Genomic DNA, 15062 nt, shown 5'->3' on the forward strand with positions numbered 1-15062 from the left:
CTTCCACGCAAAGTTCCTCGTTCTCAAGCAACCTGTCCAATCCTCCGTCAGCAGAGCACTTCCCTTAGTGTTATTCGTCGAGATTTTCCTCTCTTCTGTCAAATTTCTCTGCCCCCTGTACATCTTTAGCGAAGTTTTCGATTCCGTCTTTTCCCTCCATTTATTCGTTTCTGTCTTTTTGCCCGTTTTTCGATTTGGGAGAAAGTTGGCTTTGCCGCAAAGCCTCTTCTGCTGACGGAACACGCACGATGAATAGCCGAGCAGTGCGCCCCGTGCAACTTCTCTGCTAAAGTAAGAGTGAAAAACAACTTCGCTGTCAAGGCCGTGCGACGGGGCGGGTTCACGGCGGTTCAGCCGGTTTTGACAGACCGGGCCGCTATGCAAAACAGCAGAAGCAAGCGTTCTGAAAAGGTCGTCCGCATCAGGTCGGGCAGAGACGCCGGACCACCGTTCGCGATGGACGCTATCCTGGACACAGGCTGCTGCGCCTGGGTGGTGTTACTGCTCACATGCGGATTCTACGCCTTCGGTCGTTGGGTGGTCAGGTGAGGCCTTAAACGTTACGGCGATCCAGCTCGACGTCACCGAAATTAGCCTCTTCGCGCAGGCCGTCTAGCAGTCATCGGTTTACAATGAAAAAAAGTAAACGACGCCCTAAATTGCTGCTTTTCAAAACGAGTGCTTTAAGTGCCCGTTGGTGCGCAAAACCGGCGTTGTGGTAGTTGCTCTTATTGTTGTCCAATTTAGAAAATGGGCTCCGCTGTACAGAGTAAATAAAAAAAAAAACATATCAGTTCGCATGGGCATTGAACCCCGCTCCCCAGAGGACTAGCCGAGTGCTATAATACGGTACCACTCTACCTCAGTGCGTTTACCAGCAGCGGAATAAGGGCTTGCTCTGTGCGCAACGCTTGGCAGATGAACGTGACGGTACGCGGGTAGAACAGGTGTAAGCCAGCCTCGAGAAGTTCAGATTCCGAAGAAACTGCGGCTTGAAGTGTCGCCAGTCTGTCTGTCGACGTAAGACGCACGCACAATGTAGCAGCAAAGAAGACTTTGATAAGTGTCGTCAGAATAAGCCATAATGCGTTCGCGTTTAAAGCCCGTAAAAAGGCTTACGTACACAGATGAGTTTTTTTTCTTCTGGTTTACTAATTAATAAGCCTGCAGCAGTTACACTCCAATGCCCTAGCACGAAAATGTTGTTAGTCCGTCATCGATTACATTCCTCTACGTTTGGAATGAAAAGGTGCATGTGAAACAGGACCGCAATGTGGTTGTTCAGCGTTGGCTTGCTTGAAACTTCTCCCTTCTCTAGTACCGTGTCCTAAATTATCATTACAATTACCACCCACGGCAGAATATTTTCACTGGCTGGAAACTTTTTTGCTAGTTTCATTGCAGCGTATACGGGTACTTCCCCCTTTAGAGGCAAACCTTATTTGGGGTGATATTAGCGATTATACATAAATAGTCAACACCATCCCTATTTGAGCCAACACTGTGATATATTTTGTGCCTCTGCGTCAGTGTCGTATGGTCACTAAGATGATTTTGTTTCCCGAGATGCTAAATAAACCGCGAAACCAGGCGTTGGCAGTTTACTTCGATGGCTTCGGAAGCATCTGATTAAAAAAAAAAGCCTACGAAGGCATCCAGACTGATTAAAGCTGCATACCACCTCGGAGGATCATAAGAACACATCACACGAAATGAAATAGCCTTTCTGTTTGAGTGGACGTGTTGAAGGCGGATGGTTATAAAAGACAATGCTCGCGTTTTTTACACGAGAGCGTTATTTGGCTCATAGCGCGCAAACCTAGCTGTCATGAGAAAGTCGTGCCCGTGGGAAGAAAGCCGTGAGGGAAAAACAGCCCATAATGTCTCCCATCGGTTGCGACGTGTCCTGTATCCTATGCCTAAGAAATAACACACACAGCAAAAAGAAGCACGCGCTGCGCAGAACCACGTGAAGAAGCGGAGAAGGTCGCGGTGGCTGCACTGGCAGCTGTTCCACTTCCGATGATGTAAGAGACATTGCAATGCAACGCAAGCTGTGCAGCGACATGCTGCAGTGAAACAATGTTAATACGCCACGCCGCAACCACAAACTCAGTGACATAACTCAGCGACAACTAGTGCTTTCGCACTGAGACAGAACAAGAATGGCGTAGATTCCGCGTATTCTTTTTTGAGTTGTGATTGCTTTCTGGTTGAAACAACCTTGGCAGTAACGATAAATTAAACGCAAGATATAGAATGCATAGTTTATAGCCACATCTTAATGGGTGTGTGATACCGCTTTTAGCAAAAATTACTCGTGAAATGTCTGCTTACGTACTTCTCAAGAAGCCCGTCACACCCTTCTGTATCGGCTGAACCAGTCATGGCAAGATTGTTTGGTCCCTGAGGACTGGAAGGGTAAGGGCCGGCTCTTAAACCAGCCAAGTCTCTCTTTGACCCGGCATCATATCGTCCTATAGCCCTTGCAAGCTGCATTGGAAAATTAGTGGGAAGAATGGTTTTAGGTCGTTTGGAGCGGTACCTCGAGTACCATGAAATTTACCCATATGGACGCGGACGCTCACCCATTGAGTACGTAATTCACTTTGTGACATCACTTCAGCACGACAAATCACTCAGATGTTTGCCAGCCGCCTTGTTTTGGGATATAAAAGGAGCGTACGATAACGTAATGCATAATGCCATTCTTGATGGCCTACAAGATGCGGAAGTCGATGTGCGGACATTTAGGAGGATACAAAGCTTTCGATCCAGAATATATTTTTTGTTGAGACTTCGGATGGCCCAACATCACAGCACTTTATTTCTCGTGGCGTCCCGCAAGTAAGTGTACTTAGCCCTACATTATTTAACCTCACGTTGATAGGACTTATTGACGCATTACCAACCAACGTCCACCTCTCCATCTATGCTATGACATTTGCATTTGGGCATCATGCGTTTCACGTCCTCAGATTCGGGCCCGACTTCACAAAGCCGCAACACTCCCATGTTGGTTGGTGCGTCAACGAGGCCTGAAAATATCTCCAGAGAAATGTGCACTGGTTGCTTGTACCAAGAAAAAATGTTGCAGTATAAGATTTCTTCAAATCGACACCCTATTCGCTACATCAAAAGTCACCGGTTTCTGGGAGTTATCGTCGGTCGGGATGTATCATGGACTCCTCAAGTTTCATCCCTGAAGAAAAGGCTCCCTGCAGTGGTGCGTGCAGCTATTCAAGTTTATAGCTGGAAAGACGTGGGGTGTCTTCGTGCACTAGATGTTACGCCTATGTATTTTGCATTACAGCGTTACAGCGTTACAGCCTGCTTGTAATGACCAACACACGTAAAACTAACCTACAGACAATTCATGCCATACAACCCCTGGGTCTTCGGACCTGTCTCGGTCTCCCGCATTGCGCCTCACCTGGGGCCACAATTTGCATCGCAAGGGATCACCCGATCACAGCTCATATGACACTAGAAAAACTGAGGGCACACATTAGGCAACACATTTGGTTGCCTCACCACCACCTTTGCATCCATGTCTTCAACACGACCTCAGGCATCTTTTAAAGCAAAGCTTTCTACCTCTACCAGCCAACGGTTCTTTCATGGCGTGCGGTACAACAAACTCTTAAAGCGTCGGCGGCGGTGGCGGGGGGATGGGGGTGGCGGAGGGTTTCACTCACGGAGCACACTAGAGATGGCGCCGCGAATTTACCCAGCGTTCCCTGTGCGGGAGTGCCTGCTCGCCGGCGGCGACGTCCGCGGTACGACTACGACTTCGTATTCTGCTTCAGCGGCGGTTGTTCTGGCCCTGTTTCGGTGCAGCTTCGCGTCCATTGCGCGTTGCCTTCGCATGGCTTGATTAAATTGTGCAACAGCACCTCAAGGGTAACCCGCACCCGACGAAATTAAGTGTTCGTATAGCAAACATACGTCAAGGATTGGTTTGCAGGGCGGGAAAACAAAATTTTGAACCCCCATACAGACATCTGGCCGCTAGAGAAACGCTACCTATTGCGCACTGCTTGCCACGAATGGGACTCCGTTTACTAAATTGGTGATTACCAATTCGGTTGTGTTTTAAGAGGTATTACAAAAGGCGAACGTAGCAACAGGTTCTGATAAATAGGAATTATAAAAGTTCCCTCAGCTTTATCGCAATTCTCAAATTTACTAAGCTAACTAGTTTATATAGGTATAAATGGCAATCACTAAGCTCACATGCCGAATTGTTTCGGTGTCTGCGCTTGTGTCGCGAGGTGGTGTAGCCCCGAGCTAGCTCATCAGGATGGCTAGGTTCCGCTGTCTTATCCTTCGAAAGACGCTCGTATCCGTTTTCTCTCTCCCGACTCACGGCTGGGCTACAGGGGCAGCGTCCACCGCTCTAGCCCGGCCGGGGCCGACGCTGCTGCTGCGTTCGGGACGCCGCCCCCGCGAATTCTAGGTAACGGCTGGCAGAATCTCTGGTTTCTCTCTTTGTAGAGCCACTTGTGTGAATTCAAGTGACGTCGCATGGGCAACTGTGGGTGTCGTTTGAAGCTTTACTTTCCAACCACCTTCACAGCGTGGATTGGAGCCATTTTTTTATAAAGTGGTTGCCGCTAGCAGTGGGAGCTTGCCATCCAGATATGCACCTCCGTCACGACCCATCGTCCCCACTTTGGTGCCTGTTACAGCCACAGGTGCACCTAACCATCCCGGAAATAAGAAAGAAAGTGGACTTTCCGCATAATGGTCGTCAGCAGCTCTCCCTACGTTTTCTACATGAGGCCTACAGAGACCGGGTGCATGTCTACACGGATGGATCAGTAACTACATCCAGTTCTGCCGGAGCTACCACAAAAGTACATAGACATTCATTCTAAGCCTCCAAACTCTACCAAGTCAACCTCTTCTGAATTACCAGCTACTCGAAAGACCCTTCTATTCATCCAGCGGGAATGACCAGAAAAATGGGCTGTGCGCTGTGACTTGAAGGCTGCTCTTCAGTGCATCTAATCTTCCCTACCCCGCGGCCCATGCGGACAATTAGTACTGAAATCCTGTGCTTATGTGATGTATTAATCAGGAATGGGCGTGATATTGTTCTCCAGTGGCTCGCAAGCCACAGCGGCATTATTGGAAACGAACATGCGGATAGAGCGGCGCATGGCGCCCATAAACGTGCCATATTGCCCTGCATCTATCTATCACGCACTGACGCAGCGCCAAAGGGACCGCACTGATGCGGTCCATTGCCCGCAAAGTCACTCTTCCTAAGTGGAACCCACCAGACTTCCCAAACGCTCGTACTTACTCGCTCGAGCCCGATTTGCAGCGCCACCTGCCTACTACCGTGCCACGCTCGGACGTCACCTTACTTTGTCGCCTGTGGCTAGGTGTTGCCTTCACAAGTGCTTACTCCTTTACCACTGGCATGGCCAACAGTCCCGCTTGTGATATGTGCGCCACCGAAGAGACCATTGAACACCTGTTGTGCCATTTTGACCGGTTCACAACGCTGAGGCAACAGCTCTCCACCACACTTTGCCGACTGAACCCCCCCCCCCCCCCCTTTACAGCACAGACTATTTTGATTGATTGATAGATAGATTGATTGATTGATCGATTGATCGATTGATCGATTGTTTGATTGATTGATTGATTGATTGATTGATTGATTGATTGATTGATTGATTGATTGATTGATTGATTGATTGATTGATTGATTGTTCCCGGCCGCGGCGGCCGCTTTTCTGATGGAGGCGAAAAGCAAAAACACCCGTGTGAACGAGATTTCGGCGCACGTAATGATCCCCAAGTGGTCAAAATTAATCCGGAGCCCTCCACTACGGCGCGCCTCATCGCCTGCGTTGCGCCGGTTGATTGATTGATTGATTGATTGATTGATTGATTGATTGATTGATTGATTGATTGATTGATTGATTGTGGGGTTTACCACGCCGACGCTACAGAGGCGATGAGGCGAGCCGTAATGGATGGCTCTGGATTAATTTTGACCACCTGGGGATCTTTAACGTGAACCGAAATCGCGAACACACGGGCGTTTTTGCTTCTCGTCTCCTTCAGAAAAGCGTCCGCCACGGCCGGGAACCGAAACCGCGCACTTGGGCTCAACAGCACAACGCCTCAGCCACTGAGCCACCGGACTTTTTTTTTTAGTCATTGGCGTTACCCGTCGCAGTCCGAAGGCTACAAAAGCCTTATTTCGCTTTTTGAAGGATACGGGCCTATCGGAACGATAGTAGTGACATTACTACAGTGCAGCATCCTACGTTCACCCGTATTGTCAGTGCACTGCTTTAATTTGTGCATTTTCTTTTTCTGTGTGTGCGTGCTTTGTACCGTTTGTGTAGTTACCATGGTCACGTCTGGTAGCTTTATAATTTTCCACTTATTCTTCTCTCTTTTACTACGTACAGCTGTCTTTCCTTTCTCTTTCAATTCCCCTATCCCCATCCCCATGTAGCCAAGCGGGCAGCTACCCCGGTTAACCTCCCTGCCCTTCCTGTACTGTTCCTTCCTTCCTTCCTTCCTTCCTTCCTTCCTTCCTTCCTTCCTTCCTTCCTTCCTTTGAAGAAAAAAGCCTGATGATGCTTCTTAAAGTCTTATCTACTGTTGCACTGGATTTGCGTCTCTTTCCTCGCTTTTGCTCCCTCGTCTATTGACGCGAATTAATCCTGCAGGCAGACTGGCCGCAGTTCACGCGGCAGCTTGACCACAGTCGAAGCGCTCCTTCACTTGCGCCTGTTCTACTCCGGTACTGACATACTGACACGTTCACCTGTCACGCCGCACGCGCCACACTAATTTTAAAGACGATAGCCGTTCTTGGGCTACTTAAAACCAGAATTTTTGGTCTGTCTGTCTGTCTGTCTGTCTGTCTGTCTGTCTGTCTGTCTGTCTGTCTGTCTGTCTGTCTGTGACTCGGTTCAGCAACCCGGCGAAAATGAAACGAAGTCTGCGCAATAGTCTTATATACTCGCAAACAAATCTAAACGTCTAAGTCCAGTTTATATGTTCATACTTTTCAACGTTGTTGAAGAAGAACAAGACATTACGGAAATATAGACAGAAAATTAATACACAAGGGACATTTACAGTGTTCTTTTATAAAAACATTTCATGGATGCTTGATTTTAGCGAAATGAAATGCTACATCTACTTCAGAAAAAAAAATCACACTGTCGCCTGCTGTCGCCCACGCCACTACAGCTTCTGGCGGCATTTTAAGAATTCAAGCGGCAACAGTTAATTCCACTAGATAGGTTCCACGTTCTGCTTGGAACGCACGTGGACTAGGGCAACGCGGTTCTATAAACGTTCACGTAGGGCGCCTCCGTTCACGCGTGTCTCCGCTGTACGACGCTGGCATCGAGTCACCCGGCTTGGAGCAGTGGAACACGGTAAATTTAAATTAACTTCAGCAAACCTTTAGCCTGTTTGCCTTGAGAGGAGCGCGAATCAAGAGGAACAACATGAGAGGTGAGCGGGAAAGCGAAGGGAGGCATTTATTCGGCAAATGTCGACAAAGACTATCGTCTTTTGTCGACATTGGTGACGAAAGGAGCAGATACGCGGCAAATTTTTGTTTTCTTTCGGGCACGCTACCGAGGTAACACACTTCTGGCAATAATAAAAAAAGTCGAGATAATACACTGGGTAACAGTACTTGGTAACACACTTGGCTCGTCCTCTGGAGACCCTTGAAATCCCACAGGATGTGGGGCTGTGATAAGAACCCCCACCTATCCCACATGCCCCTTTCCTCCCCTGAGCTCTGGGAGAGAGCACTGTCCAGCTCAGACCTGACCACCAGCTTTGGCTGTTGCAGAGAGCCGAAGAAGCCGGACGTACTCAAGGGGTCCTAGAATGAGGACTCTTCCCCAGGGCTGACTGCTTTAGATACACGTTTATTCCTCATCCTGCTCCTCTAAATGTGCTTCTATTTACGTATTGATTTACTGCATATTTGGAAAGGCAGTCATTTTTGTACCACTCTTTTTGATAGACGACCAAGACGGTCCCTTTTAGCGTTTATTGAGGCGAATAAGGCTTTCGCCATAATAACCGACATGTCGTTTGTAGTTTCCCGTAGACAGATATATATATATATATATATATATATATATATATATATATATATATATATATATATATACATATATATATATATATATATATATATATATATATAACTTTATTTAGCAAATGGTTAGCGCAGCTTGTTAGCAGAAGACCGTATACAGTGCTTCGGCCGTTCGGCCGGCGACTATGGCTCCTCGAGCCCTGAGCTCCTTCTGGAGATACAGATTTCAGCAACCCAGCGCTGCTTCCCACTGGTCGAGGGAGTGGAAGGGGTCAGATTTGCAGGCCCACATATGATCTTGTACTGCGGCTCGTTCTCCGCGGTGCTGGAGAGTTGCTATTTGGGGATGGAGTGTTTTGCAGGTGTGCGTTCGTGAAAGAAAGCAGGTATTCCGGCTATTTGAGGTTGATTAAGAATTTATTGTTTCTTTGCTCTTAGCAAATGTAGAATCAACAGAAGGCGCAATACGAAAAAAAAAAAAAAAACAATCGCGGCCCTGCCAATCTGCGAAGAAGGATGAACAGCGAAGGTTGGCGCAGTGCAAGGAGTGCACGGAACAAAACACGTTTGTTTGTAATTTGCGATTGAGCATACTTCCTAGCTTATTAGATAAATTAAACTTGGGAGGACTACAGTTTGACTGTGCGGGACAAACATGGGGCTGTCCGTTTTCCTCCCGCGTCGTAGGCATCGTAAATACGAACCCGAACAGTTCGACTAACAAGTACGGAAGTCAGGTCGCACCGGGCCGTGAGACGTCTACGCTGACGTCTCCCCCAGCAGAACGGGTGTGTCAACGGGGAGCGCGTGGAGCCTGCCTGTGCCGCATGCACAACCCCAATGTATGCATGAATACGACAGGGGGAGATAGACGCCGTCCGTGGCGAGCAACATACATGACTCGCAAAACAGGGGCCGGCCTCCGTAGATGTCCATGCTTCACTCCGCCACACACAATGTGGGAAAGCCAGCTTACGACAACCGCGCTTACACCGATCTTCCTAAAGTCGGCTTTCTTTAAAAAACACAAATGCATTACTCAGACGACATTTACTGAGGCGGCAATGTAAACATCAAAATACGGAGGCCCTAAGACCAATTTTTAACAAGAAAGTGTTTTATGTCGGGATCCACCATGATCTGACTCACGTCATATCCGTCACGGAAATGACATCGCCAGAAAAACGCGGCTGCGCCAGGATCCGAGCTGGGTGCTCCGTCGCCGCAACGGAAGGTGCCAGGCGCTTTTTCGACTCCGCTACGAGCTACAGCGCGAAATCCGTATGAACACGCCATATATCTTTCCTATAACCTTCTCTATTTCGAAGTGCTGCCGTATAAGAGAGGTGAAGCGAAGTACTGCATCACAATGCTAATTTGCGCCGAAAGTTGGCGCCAGCTGAGCTCGTCGCAATGCAACCGTCTGCCGTACACTCCACGGAACAGGAACGCAGTGGTCGCACATTTGCTAAAGCGATGCGCCAGCAGGTTGTCGCTCGCCAAGCACACCCACAAGACACACCCGCGAATCATGCTCTTTCGCTGCAGCGGACCGTGAGTTCACCAAACGATTCGCTGGCAACCCGTTCGGTTTCGTTCGCATGGCTTGCGAGCGCGTGTGGTTTCATTCGGGTTTACGCAGTGCTCCCGCCCCTGCAATCCAGTGTCTCATGTTGACAAGTCTAGCGGTGCCATACCGACGAAATATAAATAGCGATGTGCAAGTTCATATCGATGCAGAATAAACATTCAACTGATCCTGTGAAGGCACATCTCACTTTCGTGTTTTACCGATTATTATGAAAGAGGAATCAACCACATTATTTCGATGAATTTTCCTATACGCTGAACACGAGTCCCAGAGTTGTCGTTCCACACGGGCGCGAGAATTGGGTGAATTTGACATATACCGCCGCTTCGCTGTAAAAATTATATTACAGCACATTTCTTAACATGCACCCTCGTGCGCAGTGGTTTGTGTCGTGGCTATATTGCGGAGATGACTGCATAACTATCACCGCTACCGTAGTTACCAGGAGATTACGGGCTGATGGAGGGAAGAGAAGGAGCGACGTTGTTGTTGATTACGGGCTGATGGAGGGAAAAGAAGGAGCGACGTTGTTGTTGATTACGGGCTGATGGAGGGAAGAGAAGGAGCGACGTTGTTGTTGTAAGAAGCAGTAATGGTGTCGAAATGGTCTGCGGGATGCGCGGTTGTTTCGCATTCAGGAGGCCTGCGCCATATCCAAATTTGCTTCATTTTCTTCCCTTTGTTCGCGATTAATTAACCTTTATTCTCTTCGCACTACCGGCCACTTTAGGAACCGTATCACGGTACAGATGCCGGACGCCCGCTTTTGCGCTTAATAGGCTATTTAATGCTTTCGTCGTTAATTGGTAATTAAATGTGCGTTGTAGGGACGAATACGTCGTGGCGTTTTTTTTTTTTTTTTTTTCTCTTTGTGGAACGGGGAGCTTTCCAGTGCTTGTCATGTAGGCAGCTGGATTACCTCTTATAGTAAATGAAAACAATGCTAAAAATGGCTCTGCAAATATATTCGCTCTTTATGGTGCAGGGAGCGCCGCAAATGCTTCGCCACTTTCAAGGACACTGGGATACCTGGACCACCGATTCAAAGCCTCATCAAGGGAAATGCAGACGGTTTCTGGAAGCCGGTGGGTATAGAGAATGTTCATGATGTTTGGCACTTCCTTGCAATATCGCAGAAGGTCCTCAGAACAGAAAAGAACAATACAAAGATTTAGAGCTGGTAAGGAAACTTCAGAAATGCCGCGGGCCAGAATAGTTTTATGAAGACGGTTGATGGGCCACTGCTTGAAAAATATTCTAGCTAAAAAATACAAAAATAACGCCACATAAAGATAACTACGAAAATACTAAAACTTTAGTATTCAGGGCTACAACATTATGAGGATACTGGATCAAAGTGAGAGACGGGCAGGTGTCGGTGATGTTGACATCGATGAAATCACTGGGAAACAAGATTCTTATCAAAAAGGGGAAGACGTATACGCCCGCTGAGAGTCCGCGCTGATTTTTTTTCCCAACTAACTAAAGGCGCGAATGCTGGCAATAAAATTAGCGGATTTCCCGTCATAAAATACAGACAAAACGAAGTCACTTTGCTTTTCAATGCAAAAATGCCGCTCGAAATGCCTAACGTATTTCAGCTGTAGGCTTTTGTTTGAGGTAGTTAGAAGGATAAAATTACCAAGAAATGAGCACTGCCTCGTGGTCACTGCTTATCATCGAGCTGCGGTCTATGTTTGACCTTATGGTACACCGTATATTTTGGATGCCTTCCTCCAGCGTCCGGATAAAGGTTCTAAAAACTTGTTCGGAATACTGACAGTCTTTTATCTTTGAACGAAGCTATTTCTGCTGCACTGCCCAGCGATGTTGCTTCAATTAGGCGTCACTGTGTGCTTGAAGCGAAAGCATTATGTTAGCTTGAATTCCATATACTGTAGGGTTTGCATTGTATCATTTGCATTGTAGGGTTTGCATGAACGTTAAAGGCCGCGACATTTTCTTGGAGAGCTCTTTTTTTTTTTGTGTGTGACAGCCTGAACCTTGTTTTTCTAAAATGGGAGTTTGGGCGAGTTGGTACGTAATTAAAAATAAACAGCACAGAACAGTGAAACACAAGTGGGAGAGTACGAACCAAAAAGCAGCAGGGTCTCGAAAATAAACATTTTCAACTGAACCCAGAGCCTTTTTATGGCACGCATCGAGCCGAAATGAAAAGAAAAGAGAGCAGCAGGTACGGGTGATAGGAACAATGTGTACAACAGCACGCGCGAGGGTTGCCGGTCAAGGACAATACATACAAACCACGCACCGCAAATCTGTTGCAGCCGTATGACTTAGCGCACTCAGAGGGCAAGAGGGAACAGGTGAAATCTTGCGTTAACAAACGTTTTGAGCTAGTCGCGCTTTCACGGCATTGCTTCAGGTTTCAAAAAGCAAACAAAGCGCTTTGGTAGGATACCCCTCGCACATACTGTCAACCGTGGCGGAATCTGTGCTCCGAAGTAAAAAAAAAAAGTTGCCGCAAAGGCTACGGAAGAGTTACCTACCAAAGAAAAAGAACTGTGGTTGTGTCGTATATGGGTCGGCTGTCTCACAGTATGAAGAAGATCGCGCAGCGCTGCAATGTCAGGTTGGCCTTCTCAGACCCCGAGAGAGAGAGAGAGAGAGAGAGAGAGAGAGAGAGAGAGAGAGAGAGAGAGAGAGAGAGAGAGAGAGAGAGAGAGAGAGAGAGAGAGAGAGAGAGAGAGAGAGAGAGAGAGAGAGAGAGAGAGAGAGAGAGAGAGAGAGAGAGAGAGAGAACAAACTTCTTTAGTAGCAAAAAAATTGTGGAGTGGTGTCCTCATTTCAGGACACCATTCGTGGTGCCAGCTACGATGGCCCTTTTAACCAACCGAAGCTGGTCTTTCTTCTTCTGGACTGGAACTGGACCGCACGCTCTCCCATTGCTCCTAAGATGGACGAGGAATTCTGTCTAACTTGGGGTTTTTCTGACTCCCCCACACCTTATGGTAGAGACTTGAGACCTTTTTGTCTATGTAGAGCAGTGAACGCCCATCGCGCAAAACGTGCCATACGCTACACAAAGTTCACCACCCGTTTGTGCAATGCGCACATGTAGAGGTGTACTCTACACCGCTGCCATGGGGCAAACACTACGTCGGGCAGACGGGCCTGAGCCGGGCATCAGAAAAAGCTGTAGACGTCAGTGTGCAGCCATCGAGTGATGCATTGCCGTGGTTGCGGCCGCACACCATTTTTTGAGAGGCGTTCAGTTACTGGCAGGCATGGCGACCAAATAGTTTGTGAAATCTTGGAGGCACCCAAAATTCGTAGACTTGGCGACAATTGTGTAAGCAGGACCTCACTTTCCCTTTAGAAAAAAATGGCAAACTGCTCGCATGGCGACGCAGTGAAACATCCGCCTCGCGAGGGGCACGATCAAATGCAGAGCATTTCCGGGGGCGCACGACGTTAAGTAGTTTGCGTTACGTTAATGTTGTTGCACTTGTGGCAACTGCTGACGAGAGAGCGCTCGTCAGCAGTAATTTGAATGAGTCAAGGATATAAGGCGCGTTCGTAGCCTCCCATTCTGTGTCGGCTTTGTGGTGCAGTGGGTAGAGCACCATGTACATTGCGTTCCGCCCGCAGGGTCGAGGGATCGAAACCAGGAGCCGGATAGTATGTTTTTTTTATATAGTGTAGGGGGAGGGGTGCGGACTACGACTACGGACGCCTACGGACGTCAACGCGGGTGACATCGTGAGTTACTGAAATGCTCTGCATTTAAAACAGCACGCGAGAGGCAGGAAGATGGTGAAACGTGCCGTGAACCCCCTGCCGCGGCTATGACGCAACGTGGAGCGGCTATGACGCAATGTGGCGCGGCTATGACGCAACGCAATCCAACTCAATCGACTTTAATCCGATCCAATCCAAATCCAAATCCAAACCAAGCCAAGCCAAGCCAAGCCAAGCCAATCGAATCCAATCCAATGACAGACCGACGGGGAGCGATGCGGACTACGACTACGGACGTCAACGCGGGTGACATCGTGAGTTACTGAAATGCTCTGCATTTAAAAGGAGTGCATTCCTTGGAGCTTAACTCACCCGATTAGCTTTTTGGCTTCCCGTGTTGCTTTCTTGTGCGTCTTTTTTTTTTTTTTTTGGCACTTACATTCAGTTCTAGTAGGCTGTTATTCCTGCGAAAGAAGGCTTACGTGTGTCATGCTGCCCTGTGTAGAAAAAATGAGTTTTGTTCTTGACCGGCAACCCTTGCAACAAACCTGCTTACATCTCGTTTGCAATCGCTCGTAGCTGCTGCCCTCTTTTCTCTTCCTTTCGTCTAGATGCGGGCCATAAAAGGGCACTGCGTTCAGCTGGCAAATTTCAGTTGTTAGTCAGCGCTGTCTTCGTTCATACTCTCCTTCTTGTGTTTCGTTGTTATACGCTGTTTATTCCCTACTTGTTTTGCTGTTGTCTGCTCAAGCATCGGGTATAAGTACACCACGACAATGTAGGCGCTGTTGTTTATAAGGACAAAACACGGCTGAAACTCTTGCTTCAAGCTATTTTCAGGCGCCATCGTCGATGTATACGCTACACTGGTTCTTCATTCTCACCGAACAGCCTGCCCAGTGGTGTTCCATTAGAAACTACTTTAGTGCTTCCTAAGAGCGCTGGTGTCTCTTTTTTACAGTGAAACCTCGTGGCCTCTAGGGTGTTTGTGTCCACTTGCAAAATCCCCCTAGACGTCACGTGCCGATGTAGAAGTCACCACTACGATTATTCTTGGCAGAGAGTGGGCTGTGATTAAAAAAAAAAATCTACGAAGAACCCCCTTTGGGGAATAATTATCTACGTAAATGCGAACGGCAGCGTATTGAAAGAGGGGGTATGAATTTGATGACGTTATCCCTACTTGACCGCTGGAGGTAGTCACCATTCTACCTCCAGGGCTCGAGTGGTAGCGGTCAAGCGTGGGTAGCAGAGAACTGCTGTCACACGAGAATTATTGCGCGTGCGCGCGTACCCCACGGCAGCATCCCGATGCATGGTTGTCTTGCGGCGGTCCTTTCTAATGATGCGGTAGGGCCTACGCTAGCACTGCGATTACAGCTGTCACATATTTATGTGGCCCAACTTCTCCTCCTCCTCCTCCTCCTCCTTCTTCTTCTTCTTCTTCTTCTTCGTCATCGTCGTCGTCGTCGTCGTCGTCGTCGTCGTCATCATCGTCATCATCGTCATCATCCTATCTACACCCATTGCAGGGCAAAGGCTTCTCCCACTATTCTCCAGTTATCCCGGTCCTGTGCTCAACTTCCCCTGCCCTCCAAACCTAGCATTTACTCCCTCTGCCAAAGCTAAATAAACGTTTTCTCTCTCCATCTGTCCTACCTCACT

The 15062-nt window shown here is 48.0% G+C and overlaps 1 protein-coding gene across 2 annotated transcripts in view; it reads left to right on the forward strand.

Moving 5' to 3' along the window:
• The first annotated feature begins 395 nt into the window (after positions 1-395).
• Positions 396-15062, forward strand: part of LOC144170249 (lithocholate 6-beta-hydroxylase-like) — a 62721-nt gene continuing 48054 nt past the window's right edge. For both annotated transcript variants that reach the window (XM_077699919.1, XM_077699918.1), the window contains exons 1-2: positions 396-545; positions 10681-10780. In XM_077699919.1, the coding sequence (XP_077556045.1) occupies positions 457-545; positions 10681-10780 (189 nt within the window). In that variant the 5' untranslated portion in view covers positions 396-456. The remainder of the gene's footprint in view (positions 546-10680; positions 10781-15062) is intronic.

The sequence above is a fragment of the Haemaphysalis longicornis genome, unplaced genomic scaffold (genome assembly GCF_048455015.1).
Source record: "Haemaphysalis longicornis isolate Haplotype H1 unplaced genomic scaffold, Haemaphysalis longicornis Haplotype H1 scaffold_2, whole genome shotgun sequence".
NCBI classification, from domain to species: Eukaryota; Metazoa; Arthropoda; class Arachnida; order Ixodida; family Ixodidae; genus Haemaphysalis; species Haemaphysalis longicornis.